This window comes from Sipha flava, unplaced genomic scaffold (assembly GCF_003268045.1).
Source record: "Sipha flava isolate LNK unplaced genomic scaffold, YSA_version1 69_pilon_pilon, whole genome shotgun sequence".
Lineage (NCBI taxonomy): Eukaryota > Metazoa > Arthropoda > Insecta > Hemiptera > Aphididae > Sipha > Sipha flava.
In genome coordinates, this window is record NW_020273609.1 from 1,686,752 (window position 1) to 1,714,565 (window position 27,814).

The 27,814-nt window shown below is 28.1% G+C and overlaps 1 protein-coding gene across 1 annotated transcript in view; it reads right to left on the reverse strand.

Annotated features, from left to right (window-relative positions):
- LOC112691996 (rap guanine nucleotide exchange factor 4) overlaps positions 1–27,814 on the reverse strand; it is a 351,221-nt gene that overhangs the window by 82,815 nt on the left and 240,592 nt on the right. The window contains exon 4 of the mRNA XM_025566496.1: positions 14,979–15,116. Coding sequence (XP_025422281.1) covers positions 14,979–15,116 — 138 coding nt within the window. The remainder of the gene's footprint in view (positions 1–14,978; positions 15,117–27,814) is intronic.

A 27,814-nucleotide genomic window follows, 5' to 3' on the forward strand; every position in this document is an offset into this window, starting at 1 on the left:
AGAGTCGCGTGTTAGCGGCTTTGTAAGCGGGCCGCGGGTTTACAGCTACCTGCAACTTGACCTTTGTAAAGTGTTTGATATCTAACAGGTCATCAAATGATTTAATTGACATTCATCAATAGTACACGCGCGTCCAAAAACATTTGTCGAAATTAATAATAGTTTTAATATTATAAGAAGTGTATGGAAAATACCGATCACGTTTTGCATTATCGAAAAATACTCTTATGTAATAATATTCTTGCCAACAAACGTGTTACCATCGATTATAAATAGTATTTATCAACACTATTATTTAATAGTGTTACGATCCGCCTGACGCCGAACGCGTTTTTCCGCAAATAGTGTTTTATCTATTTTTATACCTACATTGTTAATCGCTAATATAATACGCAATACCTACTGCTTATCTAACAGCAGGTTATTAACACATAACTCACCACACGTGGCATCACGGGCTCAGTCTGAGCTTGGTAGCCGTCGAGTGTGGTTCTTTGCTACGCACACCGCTTTGGTTACGCACTGGCATAATTTGTACTTAGTTTTTTACCTACTTTTTTACTTTTTTTTACCTAAATTTCGGGTAAGTGGCTAATTCATTATCATGCCGAGAGCGCAAAGAGCACGCATTGGCAGAAGAACTGTCAATGCAATTCGAATGTTTAACAGAAGGCAACAAAATAACACACCAGAACGATCTCAAACACTTGCACAGGAGCAACGTAACGCTTTGAGTATGAAATCTTCGTTTAATTATTAATCCGAGATTGATTATTTAAATATTAAAGCGCTTCAAATTGAACGAATGACTATATTATGTCCTAAGTATCATGTAAAAAAATGGAAAGATGAAACCCATGGACTTTGCTGCGCTGACGGTAAAGTTGTTTTACACCAATTTGAGGATCTTCCAGACCTAATTAAAAGTTTAATTGATAATTCTTACCCTCTATCAAAACATTTCTTTGATAATTCTAGACGGTATAATACTCTGTTTCAAATGACATCATTTGGAGCAAACGAAATAGCTGAAGGGAACTTCATGCCCTCTTTTAAAATGCAGGGTCAAGTGCATCATTCAATAGGTTGTTTATTACCCGAAATTGGAAATAATGCTAAATTTTTACAAATATATTTTATGTCAGAATCGGATCAAATATCTATTCGAACAAATATGATTTCAAATTTAAAAAGACGTCTCATTGAATCATTGCAAACAGTTTTGCGTGAAAATAATCACCTCATACAGAACTTCAGATCTAATCTGGAGTCGAGGTCTTTTGATGAGTTGCAAAACTTTAAGTTAATTATTCATGCTGACAGAGTTCCTCAAGATGAACACATAGGTCAATATAATGCACCTACCATCGATGAAGTAGCTGTATTATTAGTTAATGAAGATAAAGGTCCCAGAGATATAGTTCTGCATAGTCGAAGTGGACACTTGAGTCGAGTTTCCGAATTGAATAGATCTTATGATGCACTGTAATATCCATTGATGTATACTAGAGGCGAAGACGGTTATCACATTAATATTTTACAGAAAAATAACCACAATCGAACAAAAACTGTCTCCTGCATGCAATTTTATTCTTATAGGTTTATGGTTATAGAAACAAGTCTAAATCATTTACATTATTACAAAACATTATTTAGCCAATTCGCCGTAGATATGATGGCAAAAATGATTTCTGAAAGACTACACTTTATTCGTAACCATCAAAAACAACTACGTGCGGATGATTATGTTCACCTCCAAGATGCTGTTTACAATGATGCAAATATTAATGCTAATAACGAGGGGCAACAAGTAATTCTTCCCTCCTCTTTTACTGGCTCCCCACGTTACATGCATGAAAAAAATCAGGATGCCATGACTTATGTTCATAAATTTGGCCGTCCAGATTTATTTATTACTTTCACATGCAACCCGGAATGGCCGGAAATAAAAAATGAATTATTTCAAGACCAAAAGTCATTTGATAGACACGATATAATCTCTAGAGTTTTTCATCTCAAACTAAAAAAGTTTATGCATGTATTAAAAAATAAATATATTTTCGGTGATGTAAATTGTTATGTTTACAGTGTTGAATGGCAAAAACAAGGTTTGCCACACTGCCACATTCTTTTGTGGTTGCAAACGGAAATTCAGCCAGATGAAATCGATAAAATTATTTCTGCCGAGATACCAAAGAAAGACAAAGATCCTATACTTTATGAAATAGTATGCAAGAATATGATTCATGGCCCATGCGGCGAGTTAAATATTAGATTGCCATGTATGAATAATGGAAAATGTAGTAAGAAATACCCTCACAAATTGGTCAAGGATACTCAAACTGGAGATGATGGTTATCCGATTTACCGACGGAGATCACCAAATAATGGAGGTTATACTGCAATATTGAAAGTTCGTGGTCAAACATAAATCGTGGTTGACAACCGTTGGGTTGTACCGTATTGTCCAGTTCTCAGATAGAGCTACTTTTTCTGTTAATCGTGGAAACGATGAGATTACAAATTATTTGAATGGTCGATACATATGTACTTCTGAAGCGTTCTGGAGAATTTTCAATTTTGAAATCCATGATAAAGATCCGACAGTTCAGCATTTGGCTGTTCATCTAGAAAATGGACAGCGTGTTTTCTTTAATGCTAATAATCTTCATCAAGTTATTGAAAATCCAAGAAAAACGACACTAACTGCATTTTTTTGAACTGTGTTCACATGATGATTTTGCGAAAACACTGTTCTATCATGAAGTTCCTTCTTATTATACCTGGGATGATAGCAGAGGCTGATTAAAGAGAAGACGGGGAAAAGATGTTCCAGGTTGGCCAGGAATAAAAATGGACACTGCCATTGGTAGAATTTACACGATTCACCCAAATCAAAGTGAGTGCTTGTATTTAAGATTGTTACTAAATTATGTACAAGCCTTTGATGGAGTCATTCACGCGACTTTTAAAGCTACCTGTTTTGCTCTTGGGCTTTTAGAAAATGACGAGCAATGGAAAAATCACTAGCGGAGGCAACTCTTTCAGAAAGTTCTTCAAAATTAAGAGAATTATTCGCAACAATCATAGTTTTCTGCCAACCGTCTGAACCTCAATCTTTGTGGGAACAGTTCAGAAATGATTTTCGTGAAGATATTCTTCATACAGAGCGCACTCGATTAAATGACTTGCAATTTACTTTTTCTGATGAAATATTTAATAGAGGTTTGATTAAAATAGAAGATAAAGTTGTTTGTCTGTTTGAAAAATATTTAACTGAATTTGGAATGAACTCACCTGTTCGAAATGAAAATGCATCTGATCCTTTTGAATTCTCAATTTTGCGTTTTTACGATAATAACCGATTATAAGAATTTATAGAAATCAATTTACCAAAATTAGTAAATGATCAAAAATATGCTTTTAATGTTATTACAGAAAGCGTAATGAATCACCAAGGAAGAGTTTTTGTTTTTAGATTTTTTTTAACAAAAAACATCATATACTCAGAAGTCTTATAAAATTCTTATTTTAATTATTTTTTCTTCTTTTTTTTTCTTCATCAATTTCAATCAAATTCTTTATCAATCATAAATTATTTCTTTTTTATCTGTATTAATTTTTATCATTTATAACGCTAGAAAAATTTTAATCCGTTTTCATTAACCGTTTTTTTATATTTACTTGCCGATCACATTAAACAATAATATTTGAATAAAAAATTCTACATATCATGGTCCGAAGGCAAAATAAACAACCAATCACGGGCGAAGCTGTGACGGGTCGGCTTAATATTGTATATTTAATCTATGATAGTAGAAAATTGAAATTTATTTTCTGACCATTTTTTTAAATTGAATTTATTATCATTTACTGTCTTATTGAGAGATGTGTGTTAAATATTCTTCGATAGGAAAAATTATAAAACAATTTGTTTCGTCTATATACTGATAAAAGCTATAACCAATTTATTTCCATACACATCATACATTCTTCCTACCTTCTTTTGTAAAATAATATCAACCATTAAAATGTTTGATTGTTATATCATATGTTTGAACCAAAAAACTCCCTCAGAGTACACGAATGTGGTGGTGTAGCATGGAATTTTAAATAAGAGGGGCTAAAAAATGTTTTGGGCATGATAAAAAAGAGAGGAATTCACCCTTCACTGCCTATCACTACCACCGAGCTTATAAATGCATTTCCAGTATTTTTAATAATATTTATTGAAATAAATTGTATAATTATAATACACAAATTTTTATCCGCTGAGGTAGAATCGTTGCGATATAATAAAGTATGAAAATAATAGTGATTATAAAATGTAGTGTCAGACAAGATTCGCTACAACCTTCGTGATGATTACCAAATAGATTATGATAATCACGGTAGGAGTAATAAGCTTATGTACTTAAGCAAATATCCATTATTTGTTAACATTTAACTAGTTCCAAGGTTTTAAAATACTTAAATACCAAGTAGTAGTATAATACATATACATGAATACGACTCATAATATAGGATTATAGATTCCTCTGATTCCCCTCCCTCCCCTTGGCTATACCACTGGTACTCGTGTATTATTTTTATATATAAAAATATATTGATCGCCACTTATTAAACTCACGGTTAACTGACCCATTTGCCTATTAGACTCAAAAGGGCTAGTTCCTATTTACACATATACTAATACACAGTAAACATTTCGCCTATTCGACTCACTCGGTTAATAGTCTTTTAGGAAATGAGATAAATCAAGAAAATATGTACATGCATTGAACAAACGGGTATAAAATTCGATATAAGTCAGTATCGGTATAGATCAATATTGGCGAAGAAGTCTAAAATACTTAACTCGTAACCAAGGAACAAATATTTGATGAAATACATTAAAAGCGGCTAAAACAAAATGTAAATGCTGGTAGTGACGAAGAAGAACTTGATGAGAAACCACCTATCAACTAAATAACTTTTAGAAGCGCTCCAATTTCTACATAGAGGGTTTCAGCAAAGAGGCGATTTTGACGTATTCGAACAACATAAATCCTACTAAGATATTATTGGCAGAAGAAAGGAAATCTAATCAATCCTGGGTGGATTTTTATCATAAAATTAATTAGATTTTACATAAACATTATTTTATTTTTGATAGCGTAACTAAATTTTTATTTTTATACATAGCTTGAATTTCAATAAATATTTTTTAAGTAAATACGATTTTAATTGTAAGTGTTTTTAAAATTTTTCTCAGTCATTCGGCTTATTAACTCATTGGGTTAATGGACCCAAATGATTAGGTCCCAAAATGAGTCTAATAAGCGGCGATCACTGTAACATTATACAATTTATCTACGCTAAGAGGAACACTAAATATTTAGTTGAATGATCTTATATTGAAATATGGTTTTCGGGGAATGAAAAGAAGTATTAAAATTTACGATTCTAGATAAATTTAAAATTGTTGACCCCGAAGCTACGCAAATGCGCAGTATAACATACTTTTTTTTTTAAAATTGAAACAATGTTTTCTATATATTTGGGTAGAGTATTATTTTTGAAAAATATTTGTATACTTTTTTTTTTCTCATTACAAAATTGGCAAATTTGTAGTATTTTGAAACTTAGTATCTACGAATAATCTTATTTTTGATAAAATGTTAACTATGTAAAATTTAATACTTGAAAATCAAAATTATATTTCCGTTATTGTTAATTACATGTCTGTATAAATATACTATATATATTGTAAAATACTTAGCTTCTTGTTTTAGGAATTGGTTACAAATAGTCTGTAATGTTTAAAATTATAGAAATAAATTTAAATGATTAAATTAACTATATATTTAGTTTTGAAAATCTATTATAATTGAGATGTTCATGAATGATTTATTTAATTTCACTTATGTACAAGTTGTACCTTAATCTTAACTATCAACATTTAAAACTGGAGTTTTACTATAAGATATACCAGGAACTGAAGGAGCAGATCTAAAAGAGCAGGGGAAATTTCCCCCTTAATTTTATAGGTGAGTGGAAAAATGGACAATATTCGATGGTGAATTTGCAGACAAAAATAAACATACATCAATACATTTGTAGCACGTTATTTATATTATAGGAGGGTAGCGAATAATTTTATTTTCATAGGGGGTATTGAAGATTTTTGCTTTCCTTCTCCCATATTTCCTACCAGTTTACGTCTTAAGTATTTAGTTCTAAATCATTAATTTTTTTTGTTCAAAATTATAAAACCCAACTCGTAAGAGAAAATTTTTGGAAAACTTTGAGAAAAATTTTACCTGATTGGTCACTCTAACCTTGATAGTCGATGAAGTGTTGTGCTACACTCGTTTTATGGTACTAAAATTTAGAAATTTTCCCGTATAATATCGCGGTCCGTTGTCCATTGTTAAAGGTATAATATTGATGCAAATCCGTGAAATTTCGAGCATCCAATTAGAAGACTTACACTTTTACGTATTTTCATTTCAAACATGGTTGAATATTATGTGTGCATACTACTTATGTGAATAATAACTCAGTTAAAGAGCAAAGGAGAAAAAAAAATAGATTTTTCACTATAAAAATTTAAATGAAGGAAATCTATACATCGTATCAAAATATTTATATATATTGTCTCATTATATATTTATATATATATAAACTTTTATTTAAATATATTATATTTTCTTGGATTTTTTTGACGGCCCTTTGACGGATAAAGATATTTTAAGTCATGAAAATGGAAATATGCTGAAAAAATGAAAAATAGAAGTTTTTGTGTCCTAATGATATTATAGTTGATTACCGCAGAAAATGTCTCAAATAATAATCATAACTGATAATGTAGTTGATATTAATTATAATAACTGATTACTTAGTTACGGTTGATACAACCGAACACGGGCTCATATCAAATATCCGCAGAAAACGCGAATAACGATCATGCGCAATAGATTTAACTAACGTTTTTGATTCTCGGGTCCTGCAGTACGTATACGTAGTATACCTGAATGATATGTAAATCATCAAAATCGATCAATATTTTTTTTTAAGCATGCCGTAATATTATGCAAATACGTAAGTACAAATTATAAATAAACGCGATGGTTTAAAAATAATTATCCACCGAATGATAAATATCGACTGTTGTGTACTGGCACATTCGAGCGCAGATGTCCGTGGTTATGGAAGTGTAGCTTAAAACGTCAAGTGTATAATGTTCTCAAAGAAAACCGTTCAAACAACTATAAATTACGTATCACAATCGTCGGGTTCAATTTATTTCAATAACTATTTCGTCTGGGAACGCTTATCACGGAAAAGTTACAATTATTTTCTTATTGATTCGTTTTTTTATTGGATTTTATTTCATAGATGTCAGATTTTTAACGTAAATTATACTAATTTGATTTTATTAACAAACACCGAAAATCGCACATAATTAACTGCGAACAGTTGTCAAAAAATGTGCTGGTACCACTGTGAAAACTGTATTATTATAATTGCACGTTTCATGGATTTATAGTTCGTATTCACGGTAAATATTTATGCGTACTCGTTTGTATATACATTGCATAATTAATTGCGTTACAAGCTTCAAGTCGATAAATAAATAATGAAGACAAACAGCGAGTACGCTTTTCTTTTTGATCATTTTTATTTTCACAGTACTAATCAAACAAAAAAATTAATTAATGTTTTCCCGCATAAAATTATTTTGAATAAATTGTTATGCAGATCATTTTATATCTCATCCCATATCGATGATTTTTTATCACGATCGCGCCTAAACGATAACGGTACCTATATGAAGTCAATGTATTCTCGTATCATATCTGTAAACAATAAACGATGGATGTTAAGGTGGAGGGGGGTGAAGTGATTTTTCATTTGGTTCTACCCCTTAGGCATCGGTTCAATTGGAAAAAAAAATGTACTGGACTTTAAGAACGAAGTTCAAAGAAAATAATACTCTTATTTACGTTTATGGTTTTAAGCGATTTATTTATAACGCCGGTAGATGACAATTACGAAAGATTATTGGAATTGAAACTAAACAGACTAACTCAAACGGGTACAAAAGCGGAATGATTATACCTCCCGTGCGGGTCTCCAGATTGAAACGTCATGTTAAAACCTACTTTTTTCGCAGTTGTTTCTGCGTTGAAGAATACCGAATAACCGTAATGAAACAAACTCGTATACTCATACATCGAAATACTTAGAGTAAACGATTTTGAATCGAATCTCCGGGCACATATTTTCCCACAATAAAATCATGACATAAGATAATTCAGTTGTTATTTTAAGCTTTCGGGTTCGGAATACCATTTTTTCCTCTCTCCATAACGGAAATAATAAGAAAAGATATTTTTCGTAAAAGCATTGGAACTCGTATATATATAATTAAAGACAAACACATATGCGCATTTAAAAGAATTTTTATTTTATTTTCCACCCGTATTAAATTCGTTTTCTTTTGAAAAAAAAATATATATTTATAATACATATATTAATTTATTTTGCTGTTCTTTTAGCGAAAATAGTGTGCAGTATAATAAATTCGAATTACCATTATAACGATAATGTTACAAAATTATCAACTATACGCAAAATATGGCACTGTTCATAATGTATATCCTGTATGCATGTATGTACAATGACATCGTAAGTCTTATCTTTGACAGAAAATAAAAAGGAGTATTCCGAAATATTTTCACTCATAATAATTGAATCGGTTATTTGGAAAAGGGAATATGTCCAGAAATTCTAATTTTACAGGAGGCAAAAAAAAATTAATTTTCTCAACAATGATTGATTTTTCGAGGCTTTAAAATTTATATTAATATTCAAAATGTAGCATCTCATTTACCTACATTAGAACCAAATTTTTTTCAAAATCCATAAAGTGATAAAAAAAAAAAAAAAAGTTGACATGTTACTTTTTTCAAATAAATAAATTGATTTTTGATATTTTGTTTGTTATTAAATTTTTTTTTTTATTTATTTAATATTAAGATAACTCTTGAAAACAAAATATAATCATAAGTGATGGTTATAGTTATAATATATTGACAAATTATAATACAGTACTTTATTAATCAAATAAGGTATCAAAAAAAAAAAAAAAATAATAATAATAATAATAATAATAATAATATATTGTTTTATTATAATATGAACAAACTTAAAATTTTAATAATCTTCGTGATGCTCTTATGCTTTAGTAATGGGCCAATGCATTATTTCATCATAGAATGACATTTTATCAGCAGGTATATGACATAGGAGACTTTTTATATTATCCATTTTCTTGTAATTTATTGGTAACTTTTGGTCGTATGCTTTAAAATCTATGATGTTCGGCAAATCTGGACGAAACTGTCGAGGTTTTGCAAGTGAAAAACGTTCGCTTATAAAGTTATCGATGTAGGGATGAAAAAGTAAAATACCTGGTTCAGACGAATCATAAATGAAATGAAAATAATCGGTGATTTTAAGTGTGACTTTTTGTGCTTTTGATACTTTTTTTCCATGACTTGTTATTGAAAGCACATTTTTCTTATAAAAATCTGGCCACCACTTTTTGTAATCAATAATTTCTTCTGTTTTGAATTTTTGCATGGTAAACCAGACCGTCTTTTAGTCAATTCTTTACCAACATGATTTGTGTGTGGTAAGCTTTTAATTTTTGCTTTTTTTATAATGTTTGCTTTGTAAGATTCAAAATTATAAACACCTATTTTTCTCTTTTTTTCACTTTCTACACTACTGTCAGTATCAGACATAATAATGTAGGTAATAAGAAATATTTATTCACAATATTAATATGATAGAAAAAAAGAACTCAAACAGTAAAGTTTGTAAACAGACGTTCATACATTATAATGCCATAGTAATAGTAGTATGAAAAAATATCAGCACGTGCCACGTGGTTTTATGTAATAAATGATAAAAATATTTCAAAATATGTACGTGAAATACGTTATAATACGATAATAATGATACGTTGTTAGAATGCTATTAATCAGCTGCATGTTCTTAAGTTCTTTATTTTTATCACTACGTTATGATTTCGATAAGGTAACATATCCAGTAGATGTTCCCTTTTCGAAATAAACGAAAAGTTGACCCGCCAGCTGTTACTACAAAAACACGCGGATATATTTCGTTTTCACACCAAATAATGAGTTCATGAACAAATAACATAGTTACGTAAAAATCTGAAAATTTCAAAATATTGGACATGTTCCCTTTTCCAAATAACCGATTCAATTTATGTTAGTAATTAGCAAAAGCTTTTTATTCTGTTGTTACAAAACGTTTTTCGATTTTCATATTGTATTCAAGTAAGAACGCATTTATAAATATTTGCCAAAAAAAATGTTTGAATTTGCACCGAATTATTCATAAATCTGTGAAATTCAGCACTTAAAAATCTCCAAGTCAAATTTTACATCATATAATTAACCATCAATTTCTTTGAATAGGTAGCTAAAATCTTTCTAAATACACAGGTATAGTAATCTAAGAAAACAATCTACAGGACGTCAACTCGAATGATCCGATGAATTTTTATTGAACACGAAGAAAAAAAAAATAACAGTAAATAATAATCTAGTTCAACATGTACTTTCAATCAAAGGTACTTAATAAATGTAATTTTAGTTTAAATTTGTATAATATTTGAACTGTAATATAATTTAGATTTAATTTATGTTATTTGGATAAATATATTCAAACAAAAATTAAAAATTGGTTTATAATCAATCAATTAAGATAGTCTCACGTTAGAAAATCCTAATAAAAACAAAATTAGGTCTGTGATCATTAAAATCATTAAATTATTATAAAATGAGAAAAAAGAGAGAGAAAGAGAGACAGACAGAGAGAGAGAGAGAGATAGAGAACGAAAATACATATTATATTACAAAAAATATATTGTAAAATTAACGTAAACTGTGTTTGAGCAGGTCTATTGTGTTACAAACAGTAAAACTTGAAATGTATAGTAGCAAATTCAGATGATTGTTAATATATTTCTCTTTTTTATGTATTTGATATATTTTTATACAAATACATTTAGGCGTTGAAGAGAATATTTTGGTTTTATAATAATGTTTTTATTTTTATTTTTTTTTTCAGAATACTTTTTTAAGCGATTTATAAAGATTTACAAATATTATCCGGCGGCTTCGCAAAATCTACAAAATACAAATAAGTAAAAACTTTCTGAAAAATCCGAGTAATATACGGTTAAACTTTCTTCAAACCATTTTGAAAAGAATATGTGTTAGCTTCTTTAACGGTTTTCTTTTGAAACACAAAAGCCTCAAGTATGTAAAGACTCCATTTTTTTGCATTACATTTAATTGTTTTACATTTATGGGACACTTAGATTTTTTTTGTGGACTTAAATCGTTGAAATAATGAATCAAAAATCATAAAGAAAATAAATAATTTCTTGTTTTAAATTGTCACGGCCAAATTAAACCATTAATCGCTTATTATAGTTTGATAATTGAAAGTTATATGTGATGGTAAAAATATTAAATTTCTTTCAATATTTTTTTGGGACAAATTGCCAGTATTACATAAATAATATAGTATCGATGTTATTTGTAAGTTAATATCATACATTTAGATACACGAAAACATTTTGATTCGATTTAAGATATAGAAAACGGAAAATGAACTTCAGTATGCGCGCGTACGATTAATATATAATTTTATCGTATCGTGTTGTCATAGACAACAGACGGTGGTGTCTAACCCTGTAATGAGATCAGGCCTTGGCCCGCAAACTTTTGAAAATTAAGGATGAAGCCGTTTCACGTTGTGCCGAAGTTTTACTACCAAACCGCATCAAAACTTTATTAAAAATATGGAAAAATTAAAGTCTACAACAATATTTTTTGGGTTAAAACCACTATACCTCACCACCGGGTAAGTCATGAGGGCTGATATTTAGATTCTGCGACCTTTTAAAATGTTTTTCGTCTGACTAAGCTTTTACGACTACAACACCACTGAAATCAAATGTCCATGCATTGATTTATCGTTCTTCGTTAGTTTATTAGTATTATATCATGGAATTTTATGGTAACACGATGTAAAACTATTCCGTTTCAATTATAATTAATCCACTCGGTATTTGATTGTTATCATTATTATTACTATTATTATTATTATTACAACTACTATTATTAATATTATTATAATTATTATTATATTTGTTGGTACTGTCGGTAGAAACTATCATTATTGTTAATATTATTACGGGGTGCAAAGGTAAAATCGTTTACGCGCATTGCATCCATCCTCCGGGTTATGTCCTGAAACGTGGCCGTAAAGAGATTTACCATCATCGATCGTCGTAGTCACGGAATTTCCTCTAGGCAAACAGTTACAGTGAAAACCATTATTACTACTATTACTATTGTTATTATTATTTGCATTATTATTATTTTCATTAGCATCGTTGTTATTATTATTACGATTATTACTGTTATAAATGTAAATAACACACGGTACCCATGGGGTTGCCGAGTACTGGGTTAATACAGCATGTCGGAGCTGCACGCGAAACGAGTATGAGATTCTTAATAAGCTTTATATTCTTGTAACGGCCGTTAAAATTGTGCTCGGAGAATTCTAAGGCATCGTAAAAACGCGTTTATACCTCGGCTACCGCATGCGTCATAAATTTACTGCCCTACGGTTTAATCAAAACGTCTTGGGATTTTTATATTCGTTTTTCACGTTTACACACACGGTACAGAACGTACGTGTGGGCAGTTTTATCGTACTAGAAAAACGCTTTGGGCATCATGCGACTGGAAATCGATATTTTACAATTTAAACCATCTACACATCTATACTTTTTGAAGGGTTCGGTGGAATAAACAGGTAGCTCCGTTTTCTTCAAATTTTACAGGTGAAAATTATTTTGAATTTAAAAATATACGAAGGTGAATTGATTATTGTGTATCTTCGAAACCGTTGTTGATGAGGATTCTTATAATGTATTACATAATAAAATCTTAAAAATAAATTCTAAGTTATATTTTTCAGTATTTTTGAATGGAATTGTACAGTTATTTTTGGAATCAACAAAAAATTGTATTTATATTTCGTATTATAAGTCATTATATGTCATACATTACTCATATAATTATACTATTACTATAGATATTAAAAAGAAAAAAAATGTTTGAAATTACATTTAAGAAGTAGTTTAGTAATTTTAAATATTAATAAATCAGAAAAAAAATATAATTATATATTATTAAAAGAGAAAAAAAAATTAATTATTATTTAAATATGCATAATATCATAAAACACTATTATTATAATAACATTAAAATTGTATTTTGTTTATTATAAATATAATTTACAGTAAATAAAACGGGAACGACAGAGTGGTATCAAAACATGTGTAGTTTGTGATATCGCTAATAATAATAATATTTTATAGTCATACTATTCTCTGCAAAAACAAAGTCACTCCGGAGCTGTCCTACCTTTGACCGGAAAACATAAAACCAGTCAGCTCATTTTGCAAATATATCGGGCGAAATAATAATCGGATCCACCTGGTTATAACACGGAAATGACTGTCGATTTTTTTCTCCATCAGAATATACAAAAACCTCAATTTTGAAAAATGTAAATGGAGGTGCCCGGTTATTCTACCGAACACTTCATTTATCGTAAATATGTTTTAAAGCTATTTTTTTTTTTTTTGTCATAACGTTTTAAATAACATTTAGATGCCGTATTTATTAAAATATTGAAATAAAGCAGAAGCAAAGCAAATACGAAAAATCTCACGATGACGTATTGCTCATGTTATGCGTAAACGGCCTGCAGTACATAGATGTACCACAATTGCCTATACAAAGCGCCGTATTACAATTTCGACATTTTAATAATATTATTTATGCTTGATATCGTTTTAAATATTATTACCAGTAACGGCAGTATAGAATAATATTTCAGGAAAACTGAAACTTAACTTTTAATTATGGTATCGTATATTCTTTCCGATTACCATCGTCCGCCAATAATATCGTACCCACCAATATTCATTGTTCATTGAGAAAAATCCTTTACGTGCGAAACTTCAACGTGGAGCATATAATTTATCCTTAAACTAACCATTATTCCATATAATTACTAAATAATATCTTTGAGAGTAAATTATTTATCAAATTAGTATAATAAGAATAATGATAATAATAAAATAACTATAATGTATAACATATACACTGTATATTATACAGGTCAATAAGAAAAAGATATTTAAGTTTTATTATTAACAATTATGTCACTAAGCAGAGTTTTTAACATTAAAATGACTCATGGAAAGTTTTTATGTTTTCAAATTGTTATCACTTGTTACATAAGACATTTTAAAATAATTAGAATATTTCTCATAATCATAAAAATAAAGTATTAAAAATAAAAATTTTAAAAATACTTTGGAGAATTCTAATTTTTTTTTTTTTATCATGCCTTTTTTAATTATATCTATATAATATGTGAATTGTGAATTTCAATTGTTTTTGAATACGTATAGGAGGTATTTTAAAAATATTAAAATCAGTACATAAGAGGTTTGGCATTCTCATATTATATTTCATTCATCTTTAAAGTATCGCAATGTATACTTTTTCTTATTTTTTTTCTGTACTTGGGGATATCTAATCCTCATTTTATCAATTTTTCACAATGAAATTTTTTTTTCCGAACGACGAAAAGTTTTATCATTGTTGGTCGACCACTTCAGATAAAATATAATTATAAATTTTAATATCTATAAGTATCTATAGATTTTTAAGGGGAAACTCAGATTTAAATGCGTTCCCTCTGAATTTTGGCCACCACTGATTATTTCTATTTTCACTGTTACGGAGCATATACTACTATCACGGCTCATTAACTACTGGTTGAAATGCGTTCATACTTACGTCCCAAATCTTTCTGAAATCGTTCTGCTGTATCCTGAGTAGCTCGCAAGTGGTTTTCGTGCACACGGTCATATCTCTAGGGAGGTCGTGCACAATCGATTCGCCAAAAGTCGCACCGACGTCCAGGGTGACAACAGACTGCAAGGAACACGAAAAGGTATTATTAATTATTATCGAACGTCTAACCAACACGAATCTAGTGTCAAAATAATTTCACTTCATTCTCGCGCCTTACGACAAACATGTTATTACCACGGCCAGTAGTTGGCTTATACGTTTAACGGACGAGCGAGGTCAGTGCGGAATAAAAGTGTAATTAATCAATTATTTTTCTAATATTTTTCATTCATATGACACGAATTTCTATGGAAAAAAAAATGTTACGGTAGTGTATAAATATACGTAAAGCATTTGTATTCTTCTCGAACTACGGTCGATTATGTTAATGTGCGTCAAATTTAATAGAAGAAAAAAAATAAAATACAATTATACAGTAGTTTAAATTCGATTTTTGAAATCGTGTGCGTGCGTTTATTTTTTTTCTACCTAAAATCAAATTTAACAAACATTATATTAAAATGCAACTGGAATTGCGATTAAAATTAATATAACTGAAGCACAAAGAATCGTAAATTTATTCGAAGCATTGTAATCAAAATGAGAACAATTATAGTAGTGATTAAAATCTTTAAACATTTGTTTTGAGAAACCAAGTAAAATTTGAGTTACGAATTTTTACCTTCATAATTATGATAAAATAACAATTCTGGTTTCTGTATTTATTTAAAAGACGAAATTAGTATTCTATGATACCAACGTACCAATACTAACGTGCCAACTTTTCTGAATCAAGACATTTTACAAAATATGCTTTGCGTACTAAATTTGTTAATTACGAAACAAATAAATATTTATAACTGTTGTTTAAGATAGGATATTTGTTAGTTATTAGTAATGACTCATAAAGTTTTGTTTCTATAATTACTCTCCATGTAACATCATCAAAGGAATAAAATATACAAAAATTATTTATTTTTTTTTCATATTCACACATTTGAAACAATACATTAAATAATATATTAATTAACCATTGTATTTATATTGATTTAATAAAATAAACTCATTCAATGATGAAAAATAAAATAAATCGTTAAAAATGCATTCATGTTTTATTATTTTGTTAAAATGTATGTAAATAAATATTATGAAATATAATGTATGTAGGTTATGTGTTTCTGGATACTATTTCAAATAATGATTGCATCAATACATGATAAAAATATGTTTCCTATAAATTATTACTAGGAAATAGTGATGTCGTAAAAATATATACATTTAAAAAACAACGGCAACATTCATATATACTAAACACTCGACGTTAATATGTAACCGTCATTTATCTCGTTTTGTTTTCGAATAAAAAATCGTTATATGAATTTCAATCGCTTGAGTTAATTTTATCGTTCGAAAGCTACCACGGTAAGATTACTTTACGTGTGTAGATACATAGCGTATTTTTAAATATTTAGGGAGTAATATGAGTTTAGACCTTTTTTATTTAACGTATCCGAAAAACTATTGGTATGATCTTCGATTTTAGTTTTCATTCCGAACAAACAATTGAGTAGAAATAGCTATAAGGAGGTTAATTTTCTGGTAACATATTTTCTCTAAAATAAAAGGACCTGTCCCGTGTTGGTGCTCATAAGATACAACGGGAACTATTTAACGTGATCATTATAGCAAAATGTTCGCAAAGCGTAATTTAAAACGAATTTCTTTCATAACTTTACTGGATCTCAATGTGGTAATCTGTTACATTCAAGTTGGTATTGTAGTAAAAAATAATGTGATTTATTATTTAAAAATAATAGGAAATACATGGTTTTATAATGTGCGTTATAATACGGTGAATATTTTATAGAAATTAAAATGCGACACTTAATAAGTTGACATTACATTATTTTTTATTTGTATATTATTGAAGTGAAATAAACATTTCAAGTGCAAGATATATGATCATTATTTTATTTAGTCAATCTAACTGTTTATAATGACTAAATAAATGTAAAATAACAAATTTATTTCATAAATTTCACATAGTGGATATTGATTTGTTTTAGTGTTGAACGATTGAAAAAAAAAAAAAAATTAATATTAAATACGAGGATCGTCTGCATAGGTCACTATCTCATCGCTACAAGTCAGAGCTTTATAATAATTATATACTTCATCAGTTTTTAACATAAAATGTGTTTTTTTTAGTGTTCAGACTTAAAAGGACTGAGACTGACGTTATATGTGTAATGATCAATAACCTCAATAATACGGTATTTTAAGATTTTATTTGCATAGAAATTGGACTGTTACCAGCTTTAACGATGTCCAAGGAATGCAGTGCATTAATTCATTCAATTCCGAGGTTTTTCTATATGCTTATTAGATTCAAGTCCTGCATAAATGTATTAACTCATTACTGTTGTATTACATATTTAAATTATTTAACTACGAAGTATTGGATAGATATTAAATAAATTTAAATTATTTCATAATATTATTATGATTCAATTTTAGCAATATATTGAAAAATAGAAAATTATTTATGTTGATCTTTTTGTTTAAGACTTACAAATGTTCTATAACCATTATTCGTTATAGCATATAAGTATTTTTATTTTTTTTATTTTTATTATTCTGAACTATTTATTCTACGAAACCTTTGTCTGACGTTAATCGTTTCGTAGTCATCAATATATTTCAATTATTTCCGTTTAATGCGATACTTGCCATCGCTAATGCAAGAGCGTTTTTCTCTTGGTTTTTTTTCGCACGTACTGTGTACTTGTAATTACCAAATGACGATCAAAGAGTTACGATATTTTGAAGATTCATACGCTCGACTATACATAATTTATTGCTATTGCCCACATGCATTCTGGATACTATTGCTAATGGAGGCTTCCGGAAAAACAGCATCTGATTATAATCTTATTGAAAATTAGTAAACTGTTCTCTTCTGTGCTTATCATGAATTTAAAATATAATGATTTTAAACTCTTTACAAATAATATCTTTTAAATTTCAGTCAATTTCTGAATCAATATTACAGAAATAATATTTTTGTCTAAGACCATGGTGTATTTGTAAAAACACCAACACGTTATTGAATCACTGATACGTGATATTAAAATCAATATATTACTGTTTCTGTCTGCATTTCGTGAACTAAATCAATTTAATAACCAGCGAATAATGGCCACGATATCCGAACATTTTATACATCATAGCATGGAAATTCTTTAAAAATAATTTCATACTTCGTAAAATTAACTGTCCTTTGCGTCAAAGTAAGAATAAATGGCTTGAATGTAGTGAAAATATGCATAGCGTTCCTAAAAACGTAAAGTGATCATGATAAGTATAACGTATAATAGGATATAATTTAAACAACAATCACGAATAGTTAAGTAACTTACAACAACCATCAGTAACCGGAACAATACAATTTAAGACAACCGAATACGCATACACCCAGTTAATAAAATAATTTGTGACATAATTACAAACGTTTTCCGCTTGAAAACATGATTACTTTATAATTTTAATATAAATTATATTATGAAATTATATCAATCGAAACTATGTTTATAAATTGGAGGTTATTTTTTTACATGTTTCTAATCTATTAGTCCTAGTCAAAAACATGGGCACAGTTGACATGTGTAATATTGTGACATTTGTGACGTTTGTAGCAACCGCAGTAGTGGACAAAAAAATCACTCAGCTCTTGAAAAAAATACTACTTATGAGCGTGGTGTAATTATTTGGAACAAATATCATCGATTATATACATAACCGGAGCAACACATTTTGATTTTATCCAAATCGATGAACCGCAGAACAAAATTTATACACACTGACAGCAGAAATCTGCAGATATGGCATTTTTCGTGAAGAAATCACTGATCGTCACCGCGGTCGCATCGGACTACGGAACGGATTAAAACGGGCTTAATATCTTTCGGTCAAGTAGAGCCTTTTTGTATACGATATTATTGATTATTGTACGTACCTACTTTATCATCATTTTTTTTACGTAGTCCATTGCATTTTTATTTATTTTAACAAATATTTATTTTTATTTACTTCACAGTCAATCACACACAACTACTACCTTTTTCTAAACTGCTGTACAGCAAAACATTATTTGAATTTTGTCAAGTTTGGGCCAGTTAAAGATTTTTTAACTCGTTAACTTAAGTTGAAAGTTAAATAATATATTTTTTAACTTTGTTATATAAAAAATTAATGGATAAAAAAGTTAAATTAATTAAAAAAAAAAAATCATTTTCCATCGATAACTTAATTAACATTTCTATAAATTATATCAATTTAAATATTTTTTTTTAGCCTACATTTTGATGGTAGAGCACTGATTATCTCTTTCTCCAATCATAAAAGAAGTAGCTAAAGTTGAAACAACCTGTACTTTTTTAAAACCCTTTATAAGTTTAGAAAATATGATGAACTGTAATATTTTTATAAGTACAATTAGAATTTTATTATTAATGTAATATCTTCAATACATAGTAAACATATTTTACACAAATAAATAAATAAATATACATATATATATATATATATATATCCTTAATAAATGTATTTATTTAATCCCACTAAAAGTTTTATAAAAATTTTTCATTAAATACATTAATTAATAAACCTTAAGTAAATATCCAAATCATTTTTTTCATTTCAGTTATTTAATCAGCAACTAATATACAAACGATTATACTAATTTTTTTTCCACAGAAATATTCAATAGATATTTTATTATAATTGTATAGATACTATAATTACATAATTCATATAAATATACAACCATGTTCCATCCTAAGTTAATTGAATTGTTTATATTTAATTACTGATAATTTATCAAGGTTCAATGAAGTAAAACACAATTGTAAGGTTAATTGGTTTATATAAGAATTAAACATATTTTTATTACTTCTATATAAGGTTAACACCTTATATATTCTGAAAAAGTAACTTATTCAATTAAAATTTAGTTCTGAAATAAATTAACGAATAATTAACTTAACATTTTAACTTAATTTTAATTTTAAACTCTTTATTAATGCCCAGCCTTGCATTTCACATGTATTTATATAACTATGTTATGGACAAAGTAGTTAATCCAGGTATTGTGACACATTTGCCGGGTACTGCACAAGAGTGCTCTGGAAAAGTGTACATAGCCCGGTTTCAAGTGGACAATGCGAATTAATGCGCTGCGCACATTCATATCGAATATCATTTATACTTACTATACCTATGCTTACATATTTTATTCGTTTGATACCATGACTTACGAGATACTAACTGTGTGAAATGTACGCGTCGACGATGGCTGTTAATAAAAATAAACAATTGTAATAATAATAATTTACGAGATGCAAAGATATGTTTATCTAACCTAATGTGATACCACTAGTATATTTACGAGAAGCGGAAAGAAAATATCCTTACTTGGGTGGTAAAAGGTATTATAAATGTATTCGTATTAGGTATGATCAACTGGCAACTCGAAGTGCCACAATAGTGGTTTATGAAAAATAAATAAAAAGTAATATAATTCTATGTACCTAATATTAATTTTTAACACAATTAATTACAATAACAATAAATTAATAATATTCATTGTATTCATTTTAGTTATGTAAAACTACTTTTAAACAATAATATTAATTCTTCAACAGGAGATATCTAATTGATAACTTATAAATACTAATATTAAAGGTGTATACTTAAATTTATTTTATGTTTATTAAAATGACCAGTACATAACATATTAAGTATTATTTTTTAAATAAATAATATTTAAATATTTTACCTTTAGTGTCTAAATATAATTGGACACTATATATAATGCCAGGATAATGTAAAATTATTTATATTTTGCTCTCAAAAATTAGGCATTGTGTACAATGATCGGGAATTGACGGAATATCCGAGTTGGATCCCGAGTACCAGGGGCTAATCTCAGGTAGTGTACTAGTTGGATCCCGGATTTTTATAGGTACTACACTAGTTGGGTCCCGAACTCTTATAGTTACTACACTAGTTGGGTCCTGAATTATTTTAAGTATTACACTAGTTCCTGAATACTTTTTGATAAGTACTACGATATACTAACATTTTCCTTCCTATTTTAACAGACTTAAGACTGTTTATGATATATTTAGACCACAAGTATAGTTAAAAATATTAAAAATCATTATATAATATAAATAAAAATTAACGGAAGAAAAAAATAAAAAACAATAAAAAAAAAAAAGATAAAACATTTTTAACCATATCTGTGATTTAAATAGATCATAGACAGACTTAAGTCTATTAAAATGGGAAGGAAAATGTTAGTATAATATAGTACATACCAAAAAATATTCAGAAACTAGTGTATACCTAAAATAATTCAGGATCCAACTAGTGTAGTACCTATAAGAATTCGGGACCCAACTAGTGTATACCTATAAAAATCCGGGATCCAACTAGTGTAATACCTAAAATAATTCGGGACCCAATTCGGATGCATCCAGCACGGCATCACTTCCTACTTTGCCTGTAACATATATACAGGAGGCATAATATTAATATAAGCTTGCATCAAGTTTACAGATTATATTTCTGTGCACGCGTAGTAATTACTGTACGGTGATTTAAGTGGAGAACATGGTCATTATTCAAACGGAAACGCGTATAGGGCAAATATTACGTTAGTGAAATTGTATGTTAATTATTTTTAGAAAGAAAAAATATTATACTAGTTAGTAGATATTTTCACTCACGCAAATTTATGAAAAATATTGTACTCTATATTCACTTGCAGTTTTTGTAGAAAAGATTTAAAAAATACTAACCTCATCCGATTTGCCGTAACCAAATATAATATATGTAATATATTTATCAAACGAAGCAGTGTGTACATTTCATTTAAGTAAAATTCAATGTACCCAATTTAACGAATTTGTTTTGAAGAAAGGTGTATCTTCAGTACCACAGTAATACAATAGTTGATATTGACTGGAAAAACTTTAAGCTGGCAAAATAAAAAAAAAAATGAAAAAATTATGATTTAACTTCCGAATTTCGTCACATAATTTGGTGGGTAGACAAGTGTTGTGAATTTCGAAATCTCAAAAAAGGAGAAATTGCGTGTTTGTGTTGTATCTTATTGGCATAAGTTATTTTCAAATTTATTATTATAGGTAATATTGATTAACGATCGATATTTGGTATTATCTAAATCTGGATGGGTCGCAATAATGAGGTCATTTAAAAAACTTGCGTTTTATAATTATTAGAAATTAGAGATGACCGTGAAATTCAAAGATTTCAATTTTTGAAATATTTGGATATTCAAATTCATATTTTAATAAAATTTTTATCCGGATTTAACGAAGTATCCTTTACGGATATACGAATTTATGGATTTGCTTTTTATGTGACTTTTAATAATTTTTAATTTCTAGTAAAATAAATTATTTTATTTTACTGTGATTAAAATTTAACAACAAATAAATATTATGTTTTATGAATTATAGCATAAAAATTAGTTTTTGGACAGTAAAATTGAATTAAATAATCCAGATAATGCACAAAATCCGGATATGCCCTCTACTATTAAGAAATGAATATTATTCACAAAGCACTATGTCTCATTGAATAAAAACTTGTTCCCAACCTTTACATTTGAAAAATCTAAGCATACGAAGTATTATTAAAATATGTAAATTATTTAAATTTTTAAATTTTGAACCAATACAATGAGTTTAGAATCGATTAAACATGAATGCAACCATTTGAATTATATTTAATTTTTATTTGTTTAACATTCTCGTATCATCAATCGACACAGTATTGTTTAATTTTCTGTGGTTTATTATATTTTTTTCTTTTATTTTTAACCAAGAGGGAAGCGTCTCAGATTCACAAACCATTGTCTTGTATTTGTACAATATAAATGTATTATAATAAATACTCTTACACCAAGTCATACGCAGAGTCGCATGATTACAGTTATGACGCTTTGAAACCGTATAATTATGCTGTTATGCTATATTGGCCGTCCGACGTATTGCAGTACTTAGTTTACGTGTACTATTGTTGGAGTTGAATAATAGGTTTTGTAACTCAATACCAGATTTGCTGCGGTTCGTTATAGCATAATTAAAAATCATAGCGGTCGCTACATTATACAAGGCAAAATAAAATTCTAAAATAATTTAAATATCGATCGGGATTTTTATTTTTATTTTTTTTTTAATACACCACGTGGCATAATAAGTTATGATAAAAGTTAAATGTTGAGCAGGATTGCTTATTAAACCGTTTAGAATTTTAGCAATGCTATACCGGTGTTAAAATAATAAAAATAAAAAAAAAACATAATTTTCGTTACTATTTTTACTGAAATAGTAACGATTTATGGCAAAGTACGTATCTCCCGTACATATTTCGAGTGTTTTCGTTTAAAGCCGAGCACCCAAAACATATCGTGGAGTGTGGCATGACAAGTTATGTAGCAAGTAGCGTGCATCAAGTACGCTACTTTACATGTAAGGACAATGTAAGGAATGGATTTAACGCAAACTAATCTGATGCGACACTGATATGACAAATGGCATGTTACGTCGGTGTCATTCAAATACAGTATATTCCATTTTACGTTACGCGCTATATTGTTCTAATGACAAGCGCTTGGGAATTGATTTTAATTTATTCATTATACTCGTTTTTTAAAGTTTGAAAGTTTTAATTTTTTTTTTTTTTTTTAAACTAAAAATGATCCAGAGTTGAATATAAGTTTTGTTGGTATAATTGAAGTCAATCCAAGTATCTATAACTATAGTATTTCGGACTACAGTAATAAAAACGTATTCGATAATAAATGTGAAAAGATTTTATGAATAGTAACACGCATATTAAATTAATTGTAATTCTACTTGGTAGACATTTTGTAAATAAATATTACTTTGATTAATTATTTTATTCTATTAAATTATTGGAATCGCTCTAGGCAGACATACGATTCATTGATTATATTTAATATTATATTATTATATTTAATATATTTAATAAATTATTATTTTTATTTGATTATATTTTATATCAAAAATACTACGTTCAATATTTTGATTATTTTTCCAATATGAATGAACCCAATACCGCCTTTCTTATATTATTTGCGTTATTACCATCGATTAAATTCACTACCGCTATGACACTTTTAACGTCCGATGAAAAAGACATGTTGATAACTGGTGCTACTAGTTACTAGATACATAGGTAATCGTTGTGTCACACCAAACATAATTTTGTTGTTACGCATTTGCTACATTATTTTTCATGATACAAATTGCGTTACTTAGGTGGGCGTTTGCCTAATAATACTATAGTAATTATGCTAAAAATAATACTAACTAAAAAACATACAGTGATTGCACTTCACGATCGACTTAACGAATAAATTAAATTTATAACTAAAAAAAACGTAGTGAAATACAGACTAAATATTTTATAAACGCGTGAAATAAGTTAATAAATACGTTTGTGGTTGCAAAAAGTGGAGTGCTGTGGTTAGTTCAGCATTATTGCACTCAGAAATGAGATCCAAACATTCGCAAGAAAATTAATGGGCATGATTTAAAATCTGTATATATCATACATAACGTGTTAATATATCCATTAAACTAAATACGACTGTAATTAATTATAATTTAATTTCTAGTCTGTCCAAATACTATAGAAATTTAACTAGGTTGGAGTAGAAAAAATCAATTTTAATGTCATATGTTCATTAAATCACATTTATTAATCTTCTTCTTTTTTTTTTTTTTTTTTTACAAGCAGTACAAAAATGGCTCAAGATTTCCACGTAGTTCTAACATATAATTTACGACATGAAATTATTGAACTAGCGTCTTCATTATTATGTACACTGAAGTTAACTTTTCTTTACTTTGAAAAACAGCGACTACACCTAACTTAACACTCGGTTAGGTATGTTAAATTTATTTACTTTTGACTGAACCGAACTATATAACACGCTCTGTATCGACTGTACTTGGTGTCCTTGTAACGCCACTATCTGAACCACTATAAACCGTGATCTGAACCTATATCCCATGCGAATAGGGACAAATGTACGTAGCCGTTTGGTCGTGGCCGTATCCCATGAATGAGCATTTTTTATTTTTTTATAAATTATTACACATTAAATCATGAGTTATGAAATATACGAGACGAAATGTATTTATGCCATAGTTTTTCGTCAAATATTATTATTTCGTTCTAGTTTAAAAATATGAATAAATTACGTCGTATAGCGGGACAATTTTTTAAAATTTCATCCGAATGATGATGATTGTCATTCGTTTTATGCATTTCAATTACTTTGTTTATAAATAAAACTGCGTCGAAATATTACAAACCATTAAACCATTCGCCGTCCATAGTTGTTAAAATGTACAAAATGTACAAAATGACAACATACCCCCTCCCCCAGGTGTGATATTTATAATTGTATATGGCTTATATTACATAAACCGTGCTATTGACACCGACGAATTTCAACGAATTTTAATTTTCAATCTAAACTATAATCGTTAATCATTTTTTTTGAACTTATAAATACTTATAGCTTTAGTTATAACTATTCACAAACTAAATATTTTTTATTCTAAGTGATATGATAGGTACGTTTCAGTTCTTTATGCAAGGAACGATAAATTATTCGTTCAATAAAAATACTTCACGTATTGCATCTTATAAAATCAAAATATAAACTCGAAAAAGACATTGAATAAGTAATTTTCAATTTTTTCTTGAACTTTCTCCGAGTAAACGTTATTGTTTATGATCCATGAGACACGAGGAACATATTTGTTTTTATTTTAAACGAGTAATTATTGTTTATACACACCATCGTCTTTTATGACGAACTTTAAATAATTTTTCACATTGTAGTATTTAAAGACATCCATTGTAAACCGACGACATCACCATAAATCGCGCTTTTACGAGTATGATAGTTTATTTTTTATATTATTTAAATTTCATAGTATTGATTTCAGATGATTAAATATACGTTTAATTAATAACTAATATATCAATCGTTCGTGTTAAAAAGTCCTTTGTCAATATTTATTGTTTTTTTACTGTGTAAAAAAAACATAGTGCTTTAAAAAAGAACAATTGATATTGTCTAAAAATTGTTCTCAGATAATTGTTTCTATGTATAAATATAAGTCGCGTTCTACTCGTGACTTTATGACGTCATGTAATCAATCGTTGAGTTATACATACAATGTACGCGTGGTATTAATTTCTCACGATTAAAATAATTACTGGAAAATATTGATTTAAAATTTAAGTTGTAAAAGTAAATTTATATTAAGTATATTTAATTCTTTGCATTATTATATTCTCTATAGTAATACACTTAGTTCCATGTAGAGTAAAGGAATGTCAAAAATTAAAATAATAATATACTCTGTTACGAGTATATAAAGTTGAAATAAATTTATAAAAGAAACCTCGTATTAAAATATATAATTTAAATAAATGTAGGTATAGAAAATTGAGTAGATTATTAACCAAAAGTAATAGGTTAATTATAACTAAAACACTAACAACTTACAAGTATTTTCATGCGACATTTATTGGCAGTGCTCGACTATAACTATAATGATAAAACAGGAGAAAAAGTTGTATTTTCTAAAATACTAGGACGATTTATAGTAAAAAAATTCTTGTGCAAAACTCAAAATAACTGAAAAGTTGATTTAATGTCAAAAATTATCGACTTAGGTAAGAAATAAACTTAACTACAACTTTTTATATTTATGATATTTGATGTAAAAAATAATGTAATACAAACATTCAAAAAAATACACATAAAATATATATTTTTATTTAAATTAATATATATTTTATGGGGCTTTCTTTAAATTTATTTGAGTTCTTATATTATAATTTATTATAACAACATATAGGTTAAAACTTAAAAAACGGAGGATAATACTATTCATTTTTGCAATATAAAATCTTACTTTTTGTCATTTCCATGAATTACAATAGTTAATATTGTGAAGAATAAAATCATCCGAAGAAATATATAACCTTTAAATAAATGTACTTTTATAACTTTTACCTTAAATCAATATATCCCAATAATTATTTTAATCGCTGGAAATTAATACCACGCATATATTTTATATACTAACTATAGGTGTGACTTTATGATGTCACGTTACAACGTGACCTATACATGGAAAAAATGGTATGAAAACAATTTTCTAAATTTTTCTTTTTTAAAACACTAAATTTTTACACATTAAAAAAAAAAAAAAAAAAATCGATTTATTTGTCATATAGCCCATTGAAAACACGATAATAATTCCATTTGATATTTCTCTATTCGTCGAAAGTAACAGAAACAAATTACAGTCCAAATGTGTAGGTAATGTGGAGTAATTTTTTTTTTTTTTTAATAACGAGTTTTTTCTTATTGTTCGACATAATACTTTTTCACACACTAAAATATCTTTTAATTTTTCACCATCATATTAAAGTCTTTAATTTGTTGGAATCGGATTGCATGCCCACTTTCAATTAATAATTTTAAGTCACTTTTGATATACGTATTGTTATTATAATTTGTATGATTATATTTTACTTTTTGAGTACACCAATTATTTCCGTAACAGAATATTCTACACGACTTCGTAGTAATTCTTGTTTTTTTTTTTATTTATTTTTTTATTTTTTTATTT